This window comes from Mytilus edulis, chromosome 10 (genome assembly GCF_963676685.1).
Source record: "Mytilus edulis chromosome 10, xbMytEdul2.2, whole genome shotgun sequence".
In the NCBI taxonomy this organism is placed as follows: Eukaryota; Metazoa; Mollusca; class Bivalvia; order Mytilida; family Mytilidae; genus Mytilus; species Mytilus edulis.
Genome location: NC_092353.1, coordinates 79,840,631 through 79,859,273, shown reverse-complemented (window position 1 = coordinate 79,859,273; position 18,643 = coordinate 79,840,631). Strand labels below are relative to the sequence as shown.

Sequence of the window (18,643 nt, the reverse complement as noted above, 5' to 3'; positions counted from 1 at the left end):
AAAATTTGGTTCAGCATGCATTCAGCTAGGGTCCAGAACCTATTCAGCAAAACTCAGCAAAAATTCAGACATTCTTTTTCATGAGGGTTGGTACGCACATCGTAGGATATTGCAAGTTCACAACAGTAAATTCGAGTAAAATTAATGATTGCTGATATATTTCGACGATTTCTTGAATAAATTTTCAATATTCCATGTTCCTCTACTGTTGTAACATTAGAATAGTCATGGAAAGGTTGAATATGACATATTTTTCAAGTACTTACAGGTTATTGAACACTTCCAAAGAAGAACATTCTGAACTTGGACTTATTGTATTTTTTCAAACACCCTTTTGGTAGATAGAAGGATACAAGAGGGGTTTATCAGTTGTCAACAGAACCTGTGTTACAATAGAATTGAACTTTTCATTACACGAAAACAAACTGAATATGGAAGCAAAGAAAATATAGTCTTTAAAATTGTGAACATTTATACTTTTGAATGAAAATAATATGAATTTGCAGTGGACAGAAGTACATGTATGTACAATGCTTGTTTTATTGAACCTGCTTTAAGATACAGTGGTGGATCCCCCCAGGGGCTCTGGTGACCTCCTCTTTTTATGGAAGATTAATGCATTTGAATGGGATCATATAGTTGGAACCCTCCTTTTTATCCTTGGTTGAGAATACCACCACTTATGTTTAAAATTGTCTGGATTCACCCTGAGATAAGAACCTTTATAAGATGTACAAGTTATGTTGCTTGCCGTAATCAAGAGAAAAATATCTGAACCCCAAGAACCAGAAAGGGATTTAAAACATTTATCAACACAAAGATAACTGAGCAAAAGCTGTATTGCAACCTGATATCATGCAGTTCTCATCATCATAATTCCTATTATATGTATTATTTCAAATTTTGCTTTATTTTTCTTCTTCTTATATTTGAATTCAAAAGTCCTGCAACCAACTGTTGAGTACATTCAATTAAATTATTGATTGAATAACAAGCTAAATAAAGTTTGAAAATGCTTTGTTGAAAAACAATAGTGGTATTATATCATAAAATATACTGAATCAACTTCAAATTTAATCCAAATTCATATTTACCTGCTCTAAAATGCATAATCAATTGAAAAACAAAACCTGAGAATACTACAATGTATAACATAGAGATTGGTCACTTCCCATGTTATAGTAGTCACTCTTAGACAATTTAATAAAACTGACTTAAATAAAGTATGTTCATGTTTTTTTGTAAAAAGGACAACAATAAGATATTTATTATTCTGATATCAGAAATAATCTCATAGTATCACATCAGAATATCAGTTCTTTTAATTGAGATAATCAATTTAATCACATTATTTACTTTTATAAAAAAAAACTCATGATATTATCTATATTTACAATCATGGACTATATAAAAGCTTGTCAACATCTCACTTACTTCAAATCCTTTTAACCTGTTAGTACTAAAATAAAGAGATGTGGTATAAGATAAGATAAGATATTTTATTCCAATTTAAAAAGGCCATGAAGAGCAAAGTAATGTATTACAATGATTTATAAAATTGACACAATAATGTTGATATTAATCAGATAAATATGAATATAACCAACTACATTCTTAGATTTTAAACCACAGCCAGATCAGTCTGGCCACACAAATATTAGAAAAAAGGGCATAACAATTATATCTTCTATTATCATGATTATTAAACAGGCAAATATTCTCAAAGTCTTAATTAAAACAATATCTGTACTGTATTGATAGTTTTCTGAGTTCAAAACATTTATTTTAAATTGCAACACTTTTCAATACCTCTAGATTTTCTTGAATAAAAAGTTAATTAAATTTTGCACTTGTGCTTAACATTTCAATTTTTTTACAACTTATTATACTATCATTTAATTCTTTTCTTTAAAAGTTATAAAGGGGAAACTGACATTTAAATATGGTATAATTGCCAATAAGATAACAGTCTAGAAACTTATCACCAGAGTCCAAGTGCCTGTTAGCAGTGACAGTTAAATTACAAGTCACTTTACATACATCAACAATGAATACATTCCATTGTTTTCAGGCAAATGAGGAAAATAAGAGTATCAATAGCTTTTGTCTTACTACATGTACAAGAGAATAATAGAAATGATAATATAAATAAGGAAATATCAGAGACAAAAAAGACAGGACTTAGCCATTGGACTACAGGGTTTCCCCTGGATCAATTATTTTGTTCGCCACCCCTTTCGCCCGAACAATATATTTTTCGCCACTTTATTTTTTTTTTCGCCATGTGACACAAATATATTTTTCTTTTGAATCCCCCCCCCCTCAAACCTGAAAGATGTCACAGTTCTCCTAATAATAACATGTGTCCTTTTGTACTAAGAAGTGTTTTTTTACAACAAAACAAAAGTTTTTTTTTATCACTTGACATTGATCCCTTATATAAGGTGTAGTCATAACATTGAAGGGTTATTTTCATTCGAGGGGTTGTTCCCAACCTCTTGAATAAATTTCTTCATAACGACAGTTTTCTTTTCTAGACCATCGTAAATACATGTGTATAAGTAAAACTATGCTTGAAACACGTGTGTCACTAAAACGACTTTAAAGTACCCACTCAAATCAATTATCGATATCAAAGTTACATGATAAAGTTTTAAATTAGAGACCTTTCTTGCTTTTGGACATTTTTCTTCATATCAAGTACTCTTTTCTGGACTAAGGAGAGGAGTCGTCAAAATTTTGCTTCAAACACGTGCGTCCCAAAGTGGTTAATTTATCCTTGTAAGTGACATGTAACGAACGCCATTCAACCATATCATTTGTCATTACAATCAAAACCTTTATTAATTAGTCCTTTGATGTCGATAGGCATCAAATGCAATCAGCTGATTATTGATTTCCTGTCAAAATCTTAACGAGTTCAAGGTGAATTCTGAGTATTTTCTGACCAGGTAAAGACCGAGAAATCCGGAAAAAAAAGTAAACAAACAAGATGGTTGATAATAAATCGTTATATATATTTCTTTCGCCAATGACGAATTTTAATCGCCACAATTATTATTTTTTCGCAAATTGCGAAAATGGCGACCGCCAGCGGAAACCCTGGACTATATGTAAAGTATTCCCTTACTAATCCTTGGAGGAGCTGCTGTATACTTTATAGAAAAAAATATGTTGAGGATTTGGCCCATCAATCAGGATTTTAGACATTTAATACATAACAATGTCAATTGCAATCTGCTCTATTTGTTCCAAGCTATACCTAGGGTGGGAATTAAATGTCTTAAACCCATGCATGTTTATTTACTCTATGGTTCTTTGTGTACTTTAAATGTACATGTATATGAAATATATCAAATGCCAAAAAAAGCTGTAGTGTAAATATGGTAATTTGTAAACATCATTACACCCTCACTATTTAAAGACCTAGTAAAGGAAGTCCCTGCATCTCGCTAGACATGTTTCTTAGACAAGATGTATTATATAACTCTTGAAAGTATAACACGATAAAGGTTATTGCTAAGTATATAGTAACATCAACGTGCAATTAAGGTAAGCAAACTGTCAAACATAAACAATCTACCACGTGTTTGTCTGCTATGTTTGAATTCAAAACGACCCATCAGGCCTTATTTACGTGAATTTTTGCTAAAGCAGACAGTTAAATATGTCTGTTTACCTTATGAGGTCTGTAAAGAATGGATTTGCTGTTATGACTTGTGTATGCATGGATATATAATGAAGAAAGCATTGATTTTTACCGTAACTTTTGAATACACAACATTCCCAAGGTATCCCCACAAAACACATGGCTACTTTGTAACGATGGCTGGTAACGTGTAGCCACTTTCTAACGGCAAATCTAATTGGATGATCTCCAAAGATCAATAATAAAATTGCTAATAAATGATTGGATACGAAATTGTGTCAGATTATAAATAGAGGAAAAAATGTAAACATTGAAATCCGCCATTTTGACGTAGGAAACAAACTAATTTTCAATCTTCGATTAAAGGACATTGCGCACATTGCCAGCGCATCATGCATAACCAGTCATCTGCAAATATATCTTTCAATTTGTTTTTTACACATACTTTTCTATGTTTTAGTTAATTTAATGTTTTAATTTACTACAGAACAGGACATCGTTCTCAAAGATGCCGTAGAAAAAATTATAGGTGGCGCTGTTTGTGGGCGTAAACCTTTTACATACGGGTCCTTTTTGTGTCGACAAATTGACCTTTATCTGTCAGATTCAGGCGTTTGCCTTCCAACTGGAGAAAAACATGACCTTGTGTTCATGTTGTTTACTTTGTAATCTTATATAATTGACTATTGTCATGATTGTTCTATCCATAAAATATTATTGATTTAGTAAATTATAACCCAACTTCAGTCATGTTTTTCTTTGAATGTTAATGACATCTTTGCACTAAATTCATTAATATTTGATTTTTTTCTGACTGATATATCATATATTGAATACATGATTTTTAAATAGTTGTTTTTGTCTTTGCACTAGCTTTCAGCATGTTCAGCAGGAACCAGCAGGAACAATATATATTTTTCCCAGCTTTTAGGTAGTATTGGTGTCTGTCGCCATCTTGGCATAATAGTCATCCACATAATATATTTTTAAACATTTTTAAAAGATCCATTACTTTTAATTGAGATGTCAGGTCGCAAAGTTCCCCCTTCTCTCGTTTAATTGTAGTGCCACACAATTGAATGAGATAAGAAAGATATACTTACCACTGGTAGGAAACAGGAGATTCCACTGTGCCTTGTTAATAACTCTTTTTCCTCTCAAGTCATTCAGCTTTTGTTTCACTTTTTTATCATTTAAAGTCAAACTTATAGATGCTGGAGGAAATTCTTTATCAAACAGGACACGAACAGCACGTGGGGATATTCCAGTGAGTAACAATGACATTCGTACATAGTTTTCCTCTTCTTGTGAGAGAGCATTAGATGCCATATTGGTAAGCCTTTGAATATGTCACGATTATACGTAGTTACTTAAATCAAATTGGTATCATAATGGGTTGTTATCAAAAGATGACTTGGTCTTTAGAAACTTCTTGTCGATTGCATGTTTGATAATTTATTTTACAGCTTATAAAACTTTTGGAATTTCAATTTGATTTCGACCTATCACATGTAAAAGTCCACACATTTTTTGTTTCAAATGTTTATATTTAACATGTAAAACCACAGTTGATTGTTTGTATCAATATCTTCCTCCATAACAACTGGACTTTTCAGTAGTAATTGAGCCCTAAAAGAACAAAATAAGATGATCCAGTAAAGTATTTCCCGATTATTTTCCTGAAAAATTAAATTGATTGTAGTCCAGTCACAAATATTTCATGTATATTCTTAATATATTTGACTTGAGTCACTAAAATCAAACAAATTCACATTTTCATTTCTTGTCTGTATGCCAGGCCATTAGAAAATCTGTATTTTTTAGTAAATAATTAACTAGGAAAACATATTCTAGAATTTCTATGTGAATGAAAACCGAAAGTAGATATATATATAAAAGTGAAGTATTTACAGATTTTCAGCTTAACTAATTATGAAGGTTTTCTTTACCTCGGCTTTATACTCGAATTACCTATTTATATGCTATTTTGTATAAAACAAAGCAGTGAAATATATATAAATCATTCCGATTTAGGACCATTTCCTTGTCGTCCTACTTTCCCTGTTTATCTCCCCTTAAATTCCCCCCATAATTGAGGGGAGACAACTATCAGCTAGATAAACTCTAAACTGGACCCCTGTTGTGTTCACTAATCGCTACTCTGGTGCGAAGCTATAGATAGAACGGCGGACCAGTTTAGATAAACTCATGAACCACTAACCCGAATAATTCAGTCGTTATATTCCGCTGATCTACGAAGGCTACATTAACGCCTGAACGTCTTCCTCGATCAAGACCGTCAACCGGAAAATTCACACCGCTTTGCAATATGGGAATTTTGATTTAAATTGGCAGCTAAAGAAGGAGGAGTTCCAGATGTTAATTGATGATAAATGATGTAAACTGATGTTAATTGATGTTAATTAATTATTATCGGATTTGTGTTAATTGAACACACGTGTTTGGTAAGACAATTTCAAGAGAGTTGCGCAGACTCATATCCTGATCGCCGCTGATTGGCTCTCTCTCACAGAGAGCAGGCGACGCGGCCAATGATCACAAGGAGTTTGATAGATCAAAACTTTGGATACAATTTATAAATTAGATACCCTAAGGAACATTCAGTTAAAGTTTGAAAGTATTTGGCCAAGTAGTTTCAGAGGAGAAGATTCTTGAAATAGTTTACGACGACAGACGACGACGGACGCCAAGTGATGGCATAAGCTCACTTGTCCCTTCGGGACAGGTGAGCTAAAAATCATGCATCTAAGACTAAACTATCAATCCGTACACATCCAACATCCAAAGGATTTAGAGTATAGACGTCATAAACAGCCAGAGAAAAACATGACCTTGTGTTCATGTTGTTTACTTTGTAATCTTATATAATTGACTATTGTCATGATTGTTCTATCCATAAAATATTATTGATTTAGTAAATTATAACCCAACTTCAGTCATGTTTTTCTTTGAATGTTAATGACATCTTTGCACTAAATTCATTAATATTTGATTTTTTTCTGACTGATATATCATATATTGAATACATGATTTTTAAATAGTTGTTTTTGTCTTTGCACTAGCTTTCAGCATGTTCAGCAGGAACCAGCAGGAACAATATATATTTTTCCCAGCTTTTAGGTAGTATTGGTGTCTGTCGCCATCTTGGCATAATAGTCATCCACATAATATATTTTTAAACATTTTTAAAAGATCCATTACTTTTAATTGAGATGTCAGGTCGCAAAGTTCCCCCTTCTCTCGTTTAATTGTAGTGCCACACAATTGAATGAGATAAGAAAGATATACTTACCACTGGTAGGAAACAGAAGATTCCACTGTGCCTTGTTAATAACTCTTTTTCCTCTCAAGTCATTCAGCTTTTGTTTCACTCGATCAAGACCGTCAACCGGAAAATTCACACCGCTTTGCAATATGGGAATTTTGATTTAAATTGGCAGCTAAAGAAGGAGGAGTTCCAGATGTTAATTGATGATAAATGATGTAAACTGATGTTAATTGATGTTAATTAATTATTATCGGATTTGTGTTAATTGAACACACGTGTTTGGTAAGACAATTTCAAGAGAGTTGCGCAGACTCATATCCTGATCGCCGCTGATTGGCTCTCTCTCACAGAGAGCAGGGGCGTGTTTTATTGGTCTCTTCTGTCTCCAGAATGTCTTCTGGTGAAGAGTTCAAAAAAATTAATCTGGACCTCTTCAGGAGAAATTCTACGGAAGATCAATAAAAAAATAAATTGCCGTCGAATACAGCAAGTTCTTGTTATGTTGGATGAATTAAATTAAGTTTACGATTTTTTTTTTAGAAATTAAGATACGTCCAGCAGACATGACTGTAAAATTGTGCTCTGTTCGTTGCAATTTTCTTTATGCTTTTCTTCAATTCAATGTTGCTAAACAAATCAGGCTTTATCCCCCACTATTTGATTTTTAAGAATAATCTTATCCTGCACAAGAATTCGTTAATATTTGTCTGGAATATGACTCGGATCAATTTACAAAAAGGACATATTAGTCTATCTATTTATTTTTTTAAAGTAACCGAACTGGATTATTTTGGTATAAAGCTACGGAAGCCGATAAGGGCCATTCAAAAAAAATAATTTATGTCGTAATTACGACATAGCATGTCGTAATTTCGACATAACATGTCGTTATAACGACATCGCTATGTCGTAATTTCGACATAACATGTCGTAATAACGACATCACTATGTCGTTTTAACGACATAGCTATGTCGTAATTACGACATCGCTATATATATATATATATATACATGTATATAAAAGAATATATGTATTATGATTGCCAAGAGACTAAATGACACAGAAAATTAACAAATATACGTCATCATAATGCACCGGTTCATAATGACCCCAATAATTAGAAAAGCCCCCGCATAGTCAGCTATAAAAGAGGGGCGAAAGATACAAGAGGGAGAGTCCCCGAAATGCTGTGTGGCAGACAGTGTTATTAATTAATTATTAGCTCCCTTGGTAAAACTCCTAATTTCATATTTAATGTATTTCATTGTTAAATAATTAACATGAATCTTAATAAGTATATATTTGTTTATTGCATAGCTTTTGCTATTTGAATTCATTGGTTAAAGATATTTATTGATATTGTAAAGTTTAATATTTGCATCGTCGCAAAATCTTTGGTTACCTTCTTTGGTTACCTTCTGTGAGAAACTTATATATTTTATAAATCTTAATAAGTTCAAATAGCTACTGCCCGTTCCAGGGTTGTATAGCCAGATAAGGTTAATTTACACTCCTTTTTTGTTGGAAAATTAATAAGTGAATTTAATAAGGACTGGCATTCAGTCCTACCAAGGCAAGCAAAGCTTTCCACCTCCCTATATATAAGCGAAAACTACATGCCTTCTTGTAATAAGGGCGAATACTGATTGCTCTATTTCTACTTTCAAACGTTGGGCACGATATTCCTACAATCCCTAGGATTTAAAACAGAATCTTCGAAATTTCATCCGCAAAACAAAATAAAAATGTTAGAAACACGAACCAATATTAAAACAAATTCAATATATGTTTTAAATTATGTTTTTACAGCTCTTGATCATATACTAAGTAATATCTAGTATATTTGAGGATTAAAATAACAAAGCTATGTGGAAAAAACGGATGTCCAACGTTACATTTATGAAAAACTGCTTTAACTCTTATGTACAGTGATCCTATTTCTTATTCTCTGATCTTCCTGAAACTTGGCAGGAACAACGACATGTGTCAGTTCTTTGTAGCGTTAAAGCCGTTATTTTGCCAAATTTCATTTGACTCGGTGGCTGCATATTAAGCTGGAATAAGAACGACATTTTTCGTTAACTCAACGACTGAAAGTTAATTTTATAAGTAGATATAGCAGAAAATGAATAAAAAGAGTGAGACAATAATAATATCTACTAAAAGTACAAATATTTGCCTCATTGTTCGTGAGTTCAAATATTGCTAATTCAATAAAATCTTCTCTACACAGTCGTTTTTTAAACGGTAGCCATTTTGTCCAAGTTGATATTTCATTTTTCAAAGCAGTTAATCAGTTAACGCGTATTTTTTATAATTGATCAAAACAAAAGTTAGATACACGAAGAGTAAAAAATGCCAAGATTCTTTCCTTATTAATAGATATAGGAAGATGTGGTATGAGTGCCAATAAGACAACTCTCCATCCAAATAACAATTTATAAAAGTAAACCATTATAGGTCAATGTACGGCCTTCAACACGGAGCCTTGACTCACACCGAACAACAAGCTATAAAGGGCCCCAAAATTACTAGTGTAAAACCATTCAAACGGGAAAACCAACGTGCTAATCTATATAAAAAAAATGGTATATATTTACTTTGAATGTGTCAAGCATCTATAAACATATTAGACTTAGTTTCATATACAGCGATGCTTTTAATTTTTATTTTAAAATATTGATATACGTGTATATCGATTCTGATGAATTTATAGTAGCATATAAGAGTTGACACTTATGATAATTTTTGTGCAATAGCTATATGTGTATAGATTTGCCATTTTTACATTTTTTTGTAAATGTTGCTTGCAAAGTAAAAACAATATTGCATCGACTCTGATCCAAATCAAAAGCATACCTATTTTCAAAATTTAATTTTATATCATATACAAAATGTTTAGACTTTAAAAATCGATAAGATTATTTAAAAGACGGTTAAAACCAATACATTTTTCGGTATCCAAAGAAAAACGTGATAATACGTATTGACTAAACACGCCTTCTCAATAAGGGTCTTATCTGACCTTGCTTTATCTTGAGTATTGAAACAGTTTATCTGACCTTGTTTAATTCAACATATTTGGGTCTTAAAGGAATAAAATGCTTCCCGCACACATTACAAAACGGTAGCCAATTTGTACAAACGTCTGAAAACGTCTAAAATCCGAAAGACGCTAATTTCCGACGTTACATGTGCTAAAGTTTCAATTAAATGTTCATGATAATTAAAACAAATCGTGTTATGAAATTTGGAAAAAGAGGTTCATGATTGCTGCCGAAATAAAAGAATAGTGCATGTTGCTATAGACTCCGCCCGGGGATATAGGTTCGACACAGGTTAAATTTTGCAATTTTTATTAATCGTTAATAGCTTTTAACGATTTATTTAAAAGAATGGTGAAATGGGGGGGGGGGGGGGGGGGGGGGGGGGGGATCTCATTACATGAACTTCGTCCAACTTTTGTAAAGACAAATTGGAGACACCGTCAAGACAGTCCTCTAAATGTAAAATGCGAATTGAAATTTATGTTGCGGAAGTACTCCGAAATAGATCATTTAAAGTCGTCACTTCAGTAAGGTGCAATCACCAATATTAAAAGACTTAATACCAGTTCACGGAATGTTTTAGTTCGCGATTTGTCCTGCTATTCATGTTATAACTGTCGTGATGAAAGTTATTCCTGTACTAGCGAAGCCGGAACTTTTCGTCAATATTAACTTGTGCATGAAATGTAGGTAATTGAAAGACAAATCCCAAACAGCGACGAAAACCGTTTCATCGAATAAATAAAAACCCCGGATTATATTAGCCGTTTTCGCGGACGATTCAGTAGTAGATTACTATATTTTAAAATGTATATCAGAAGTTAAACACTATAGATGACTTGGGAAATATTTCTCAAGCCAAGGTTCAAGTAATTGAAGGGTTGTATTTCAACAACTTATGTGCCAGGGAAAATACAATTCTATTCAAATTAAACCAAGGGTAAAAATGTTCGATTTACTTGCAGAGTGTCAGATATATTTGTATTGGGGTTGAATTAAGATATAGAAATTTTACAATGACAGATGATATGCACCTTGAAAGTTAAACATCCTATGATAAAAGTTTTGTACATCTAATATTTTTTTTTATGGAAAACCGTATACATGTACTTCCGTCCCATCCTTCCTTCATACATTACTTGCGACAGTACTGCATTTTTAGTTGAAATAACTTAAAGGGTAAACATTATTAAATCGATTTCCACAACTTGAGGTAATTTATGATAAAATGACATCTCAAAACGAACAGAACCAGAATCAACCAACCAACATATAAAAAAACGAATAAAACTTGCAAAAATTAATCGAAGTCAAAAACCCTCTTCGACGCCGCATTTAAAAGTGTAACGTCATGTTGTAGGAACATCGTGCCAAACGTTTGAAAGTAGAAATAGAGCAATCAATACTTCAATTAACCCTTATTACAAGAAGGCATGTAGTTTACGATTATTACAAGGGAGGTGGAAAGCTTGGCTTGCCTTGGTAGGACTGAATGCCAGTCTGATACAATTCCACATTTTATTCTTACAACACATAGAAGTTTATTTTGCCTTGAATGGCTATACTGCCCTGCCACGTTTGGTAACACATTAAAATTTAAATTGGGATCTATAAAATATATAAGTTTCTCACAGAAGGTAACCAAAGAAGGTAACCAAAGATTTTGCGACGATGCAAATATTAAACTTTACAATAAAATAAATATCTTTAACCAATGAATCCAAATAGCAAAAGATATGCAATTAACAAATATATACTTATTAAGATTCAGGTTAATTATTAAACAATGAAATATATTAAATATGAAATTTGGAGTTTTACCAAGGGAGCTAATAATTAATTAATAACACTGTCTGCCACACAGCATTTCGGGGACTCTCCCTCTGGTATCTCAGTTCGTTCCTCTTTTATAGCTGACTATGCGTTTTTTTTTCTAATTATTGGGGGCATTATGATGACTATATTTATTAATTTCTGTGTCATTTAGTCTCTTGGCAATCATAATACATATTCTTTTATTTATATAAATTGTCGTTATTACGACATAGCTATGTCGTTAAAATGACATAGTGATGTCGTTATTACGACATGTTATGTCGAAATTACGACATAGCGATGTCGTTATAACGTATAACGGAAGCCGATAAGGGCCATTCAAAAAAAAAATTATGTCGTAATTACATCGCGATGTCGTAATTACGACATAACATGTCGTTATAACGACATAACATGTCGTTATAACGACATCGCTATGCGTAATTTCGACATAACATGTCGTAATAACGACATCACTATGTCATTTTAACGACATAGCTATGTCGTAATAACGACAATTTATATATATAAAAGAATATGTATTATGATTGCCAAGAGACTAAATGACACAGAAATTAATAAATATAGGTCATCATAATGCCCCCAATAATTAGAAGAAAAAAAACGCATAGTCAGCTATAAAAGAGGAACGAACTGAGATACCAGAGGGAGAGTCCCCGAAATGCTGTGTGGCAGACAGTGTTATTAATTAATTATTAGCTCCCTTGGTAAAACTCCAAATTTCATATTTAATGTATTTCATTGTTTAATAATTAACATGAATCTTAATAAGTATATATTTGTTAATTGCATATCTTTTGCTATTTGAATTCATTGGTTAAAGATATTTATTTTATTGTAAAGTTTAATATTTGCATCGTCGCAAAATCTTTGGTTACCTTCTTTGGTTACCTTCTGTGAGAAACTTATATATTTTATAGATCCCAATTTAAATTTTAATGTGTTACCAAACGTGGCAGGGCAGTGTAGCCATTCAAGGCAAAATAAACTTCTATGTGTTGTAAGAATAAAATGTGGAATTGTATCAAGACTGGCATTCAGTCCTACCAAGGCAAGCCAAGCTTTCCACCTTCCTTTTAATAATCGCAAACTACATGCCTTCTTGTAATAAGGGTTAATTGAAGTATTGATTGCTCTATTTCTACTTTCAAACGTTTGGCACGATGTTCCTACAACATGACGTTACACTTTTAAATGCGGCGTCGAAGAGGGTTTTTGACTTCGATTAATTTTTGCAAGTTTTATTCGTTTTTTTATATGTTGGTTGGTTGATTCTGGTTCTGTTCGTTTTGAGATGTCATTTTATCATAAATTACCTCAAGTTGTGGAAATCGATTTAATAATGTTTACCCTTTAAGTTATTTCAACTAAAAATGCAGTACTGTCGCAAGTAATGTATGAAGGAAGGATGGGACGGAAGTACATGTATACGGTTTTCCATAAAAAAAAATATTAGATGTACAAAACTTTTATCATAGGATGTTTAACTTTCAAGGTGCATATCATCTGTCATTGTAAAATTACTATATCTTAATTCAACCCCAATACAAATATATCTGACACTCTGCAAGTAAATCGAACATTTTTACCCTTGGTTTAATTTGAATAGAATTGTATTTTCCCTGGCACATAAGTTGTTGAAATACAACCCTTCAATTACTTGAACCTTGGCTTGAGAAATATTTCCCAAGTCATCTATAGTGTTTAACTTCTGATATACATTTTAAAATATAGTAATCTACTACTGAATCGTCCGCGAAAACGGCTAATATAATCCGGGGTTTTTATTTATTCGATGAAACGGTTTTCGTCGCTGTTTGGGATTTGTCTTTCAATTACCTACATTTCATGCACAAGTTAATATTGACGAAAAGTTCCGGCTTCGCTAGTACAGGAATAACTTTCATCACGACAGTTATAACATGAATAGCAGGACAAATCGCGAACTAAAACATTCCGTGAACTGGTATTAAGTCTTTTAATATTGGTGATTGCACCTTACTGAAGTGACGACTTTAAATGATCTATTTCGGAGTACTTCCGCAACATAAATTTCAATTCGCATTTTACATTTAGAGGACTGTCTTGACGGTGTCTCCAATTTGTCTTTACAAAAGTTGGACGAAGTTCATGTAATGAGATCCCCCCCCCCCCCCATTTCACCATTCTTTTAAATAAATCGTTAAAAGCTATTAACGATTAATAAAAATTGCAAAATTTAACCTGTGTCGAACCTATATCCCCGGGCGGAGTCTATAGCAACATGCACTATTCTTTTATTTTTGCAGCAATCATGAACCTCTTTTTCCAAATTTCATAACACGATTTGTTTTAATTATCATGAACATTTAATTGAAACTTTAGCACATGTAACGTCGGAAATTAGCGTCTTTCGGATTTTAGACGTTTTCAGACGTTTGTACAAATTGGCTACCGTTTTGTAATGTGTGCGGGAAGCATTTTATTCCTTTAAGACCCAAATATGTTGAATTAAACAAGGTCAGATAAACTGTTTCAATACTCAAGATAAAGCAAGGTCAGATAAGACCCTTATTGAGAAGGCGTGTTTAGTCAATGCGTGTTATCACGTTTTTCTTTGGATACCGAAAAATGTATTGGTTTTAACCGTCTTTTAAATAATCTTATCGATTTTTAAAGTCTAAACATTTTGTATATGATATAAAATTAAATTTTGAAAATAGGTATGCTTTTGATTTGGATCAGAGTCGATGCAATATTGTTTTTACTTTGCAAGCAACATTTACAAAAAAATGTAAAAATGGCAAATCTATACACATATAGCTATTGCACAAAAATTATCATAAGTGTCAACTCTTATATGCTACTATAAATTCATCAGAATCGATATACACGTATATCAATATTTTAAAATAAAAATTAAAAACATCGCTGTATATGAAACTAAGTCTAATATGTTTATAGATGCTTGACACATTCAAAGTAAATATATACCATTTTTTTTTATATAGATTAGCACGTTGGTTTTCCCGTTTGAATGGTTTTACACTAGTAATTTTGGGGCCCTTTATAGCTTGTTGTTCGGTGTGAGTCAAGGCTCCGTGTTGAAGGCCGTACATTGACCTATAATGGTTTACTTTTATAAATTGTTATTTGGATGGAGAGTTGTCTCATTGGCACTCATACCACATCTTCCTATATCTATAATAAGGAAAGAATCTTGGCATTTCTTACTCTTCGTGTATCTAACTTTTGTTTTGATCAATTATAAAAAATACGCGTTAACTGATTAACTGCTTTGAAAAATGAAATATCAACTTGGACAAAATGGCTACCGTTTAAAAAACGACTGTGTAGAGAAGATTTTATTGAATTAGCAATATTTGAACTCACGAACAATGAGGCAAATATTTGTACTTTTAGTAGATATTATTATTGTCTCACTCTTTTTATTCATTTTCTGCTATATCTACTTATAAAATTAACTTTCAGTCGTTGAGTTAACGAAAAATGTCGTTCTTATTCCAGCTTAATATGCAGCCACCGAGTCAAATGAAATTTGGCAAAATAACGGCTTTAACGCTACAAAGAACTGACACATGTCGTTGTTCCTGCCAAGTTTCAGGAAGATCAGAGAATAAGAAATAGGATCACTGTACATAAGAGTTAAAGCAGTTTTTCATAAATGTAACGTTGGACATCCGTTTTTTCCACATAGCTTTGTTATTTTAATCCTCAAATATACTAGATATTACTTAGTATATGATCAAGAGCTGTAAAAACATAATTTAAAACATATATTGAATTTGTTTTAATATTGGTTCGTGTTTCTAACATTTTTATTTTGTTTTGCGGATGAAATTTCGAAGATTCTGTTTTAAATCCTAGGGATTGTAGGAATATCGTGCCCAACGTTTGAAAGTAGAAATAGAGCAATCAGTATTCGCCCTTATTACAAGAAGGCATGTAGTTTTCGCTTATATATAGGGAGGTGGAAAGCTTTGCTTGCCTTGGTAGGACAGAATGCCAGTCCTTATTAAATTCACTTATTAATTTTCCAACAAAAAAGGAGTGTAAATTAACCTTATCTGGCTATACAACCCTGGAACGGGCAGTAGCTATTTGAACTTATTAAGATTTATAAAATATATAAGTTTCTCACAGAAGGTAACCAAAGAAGGTAACCAAAGATTTTGCGACGATGCAAATATTAAACTTTACAATATCAATAAATATCTTTAACCAATGAATTCAAATAGCAAAAGCTATGCAATAAACAAATATATACTTATTAAGATTCATGTTAATTATTTAACAATGAAATACATTAAATATGAAATTAGGAGTTTTACCAAGGGAGCTAATAATTAATTAATAACACTGTCTGCCACACAGCATTTCGGGGACTCTCCCTCTTGTATCTTTCGCCCCTCTTTTATAGCTGACTATGCGGGGGCTTTTCTAATTATTGGGGTCATTATGAACCGGTGCATTATGATGACGTATATTTGTTAATTTTCTGTGTCATTTAGTCTCTTGGCAATCATAATACATATATTCTTTTATATACATGCATATATATATAGCGATGTCGTTATTACGACATAGCTATGTCATTAAAACGACATAGTGATGTCGTTATTACGACATGTTATGTCGAAATTACGACATAGCGATGTCGTTATAACGACATGTTATGTCGAAATTACGACATGCTATGTCGTAATTACGACATAAATTATTTTTTTTGAATGGCCCTTATCGGCTTCGTATAAAGCAAAGCTTTCAGAAAGTTCTCAAAATCGTTGTTTTCTGGTGGTCCTTGAAGAAAATCTTCTCAGGTCCTAACTATTATTTCTAATGCAAAATTTCGATGGTCAAAACCTTCGGACTATCACTTTTCAAATGCTTTCATTATATATCGATCCATATGTTAGTATGCAACGTAAACCAGACATTTCCTATAAAACTTTTCTTTTTAATAAATTTTATCAGTTGGTTGTGTACTGATTGATACTTCAGTCTGGGAGAACAAGATTTATTTCAGAACTAGTTGCAACTAGCTTTGAACAAACTTCCAGTAATTGCAAATACTCTTAGTTCGATGTTTTGAGTCTATGGTCTTAATGTTAGTTGGCCGGTTTCTTTTGAGTATCTCGTACCGATCTTTTCAGTTAATCAAATTGCAACTGATTTGCACAGGTTGTTCTTATATTGTACTGCTACACTACTGTTTCAGCTTCGAGGAGGATCGAGCGCTCACAAACTAGTTGTTGTACTGTTAAATCACTGTCCCTGGTTAGGAAATGGTTGGGATCCCGCTACTATGTTTAATCCCGCCACATTCTGTATGTATGTGCCTGTCCCAAGTCAGTAGCCTGTAAGTCAGTGACTTACAGGTGTCCCTAGTCAGTACCCTGTAAGTCAGTGACGTACAGGCTACTGACTTGGGACAGGAACTCGGTGGTTGCCGTTTGTTGCTGTGTTACTTCTTTGTTTTTCGTTCACTTTATTTTATACATTAATTAGGCCGTTAGTTTTCTCCTTTGAATTGTTTTACATTTGTGATTTCGGGGCCTTTTATAGCTCACTATGTGGTATTGGCTTTGCTTATTGTTAAAAGCCGTATGGTCAGGTGACCTATGGCTGTTAATTTTTGTATCATTTGGTCTCTTGTGAAGAGTTGTCTCATTGGCAATCATACCACATCTTCGTTTTTATATGATCAACTTCTGCCATATTCTTTATGAACCTGTCCCAAGTCAGGAGCATGTAGTTTAGTGTTTGTCGTTGGTTCATGTCTCAACTCATATTTGGTATTTTTCAAATTGTTTTGTTTTGTATAATTAGGCCGTATTAGTTTTATCGTTTGAATTGTTTCACACTTTCATGGCGTTTTATATACGGCTTTAAAGTATCGGGTTTTTTTTTTATTGTTGAAGGCCTTACGGTTTCCTATTATTGCTTCCATTCACAACTTCATATTATGATAGTTGCGTCATCAGCAATCATATCACATCTCTTCGTTTTAATATTATATACCCGACTTTTTCTCTCGTGTTTTCCTGAACATGCATGAAATATTTGTCACTGAGCGTTAAAAATTAGCATCAATTTAAACTTGTGTTAGATAAGAAAAAAACATCTGATATTTATTTATTTGTTGGGATGGGGGACAGGAGATTTTCGTTTATGAATATGGTTGCCTGGTAAGAGCAAAACAAAAATAGGCATGATTAGCGACACATTAAAATGAATAATGAAATCCTCTTTCCTTCTTCATTCCTCATCTATTGATTTAAACTGACTACTAGCCCAATCATGAGTATGAATGATTAGCGTTAATCACTAATGAAAATATAATAAAAAAAAAATGTAAAAAATTAAAAGTTCAATAAAATTGTAAGTTTAATAGATAAAAGAAAAATTGAAATGAACTAGCAACCTCAATCAGACATGCGCCGGAAAGTAATCTTCGAAATGTTGATGGTTTTCTGTACCTAAAGAAGAATCAAAATCCCGTCTCTAGAATTTCAAGTAGTTGTCCTTTAACTGTTACTGTCCGTGTAGTTCTTATTATATATGCATCCAGCTTATCGTCCTACAGATATGTCCTACTAAGGCTGTAATACCATAAAAACGTTTATAACAAAGCTGACATTCTAGTATATCTTCATTCATTAATTTATGAATGTCATTTAGACTAAACGACGCCATGTTTGTTTTGTGCCTCTGCTGTCTAAACCACCTATTTAAAAAGAAGAGGTGGAAGAGAGCCAGAAGATCTTCCCAATGCAAAAAAAATAGAAATGGACCTCCTCTGGCTCACTACCGAAGAACAA

The 18,643-nt window shown here is 32.6% G+C and overlaps 2 protein-coding genes across 2 annotated transcripts in view; one reads left to right on the top strand and one right to left on the bottom strand.

Moving 5' to 3' along the window:
* Positions 1-5,774, bottom strand: part of LOC139493028 (ankyrin-1-like) — a 40,089-nt gene extending 34,315 nt beyond the window's left edge. The window contains exons 1-2 of the mRNA XM_071281169.1: positions 5,599-5,774; positions 4,753-5,278 (exon numbers count right to left, since the gene is read on the bottom strand). Of these exons, the coding sequence (XP_071137270.1) occupies positions 4,753-4,978 (226 nt within the window). The 5' untranslated portion in view covers positions 4,979-5,278; positions 5,599-5,774. The remainder of the gene's footprint in view (positions 1-4,752; positions 5,279-5,598) is intronic.
* Positions 5,758-18,643, top strand: part of LOC139492001 (uncharacterized) — a 275,234-nt gene continuing 262,348 nt past the window's right edge. Inside the window, exon 1 of the mRNA XM_071280024.1 lies at positions 5,758-5,774. The gene's annotated coding sequence lies outside the window, so the exon portion shown is untranslated. The remainder of the gene's footprint in view (positions 5,775-18,643) is intronic.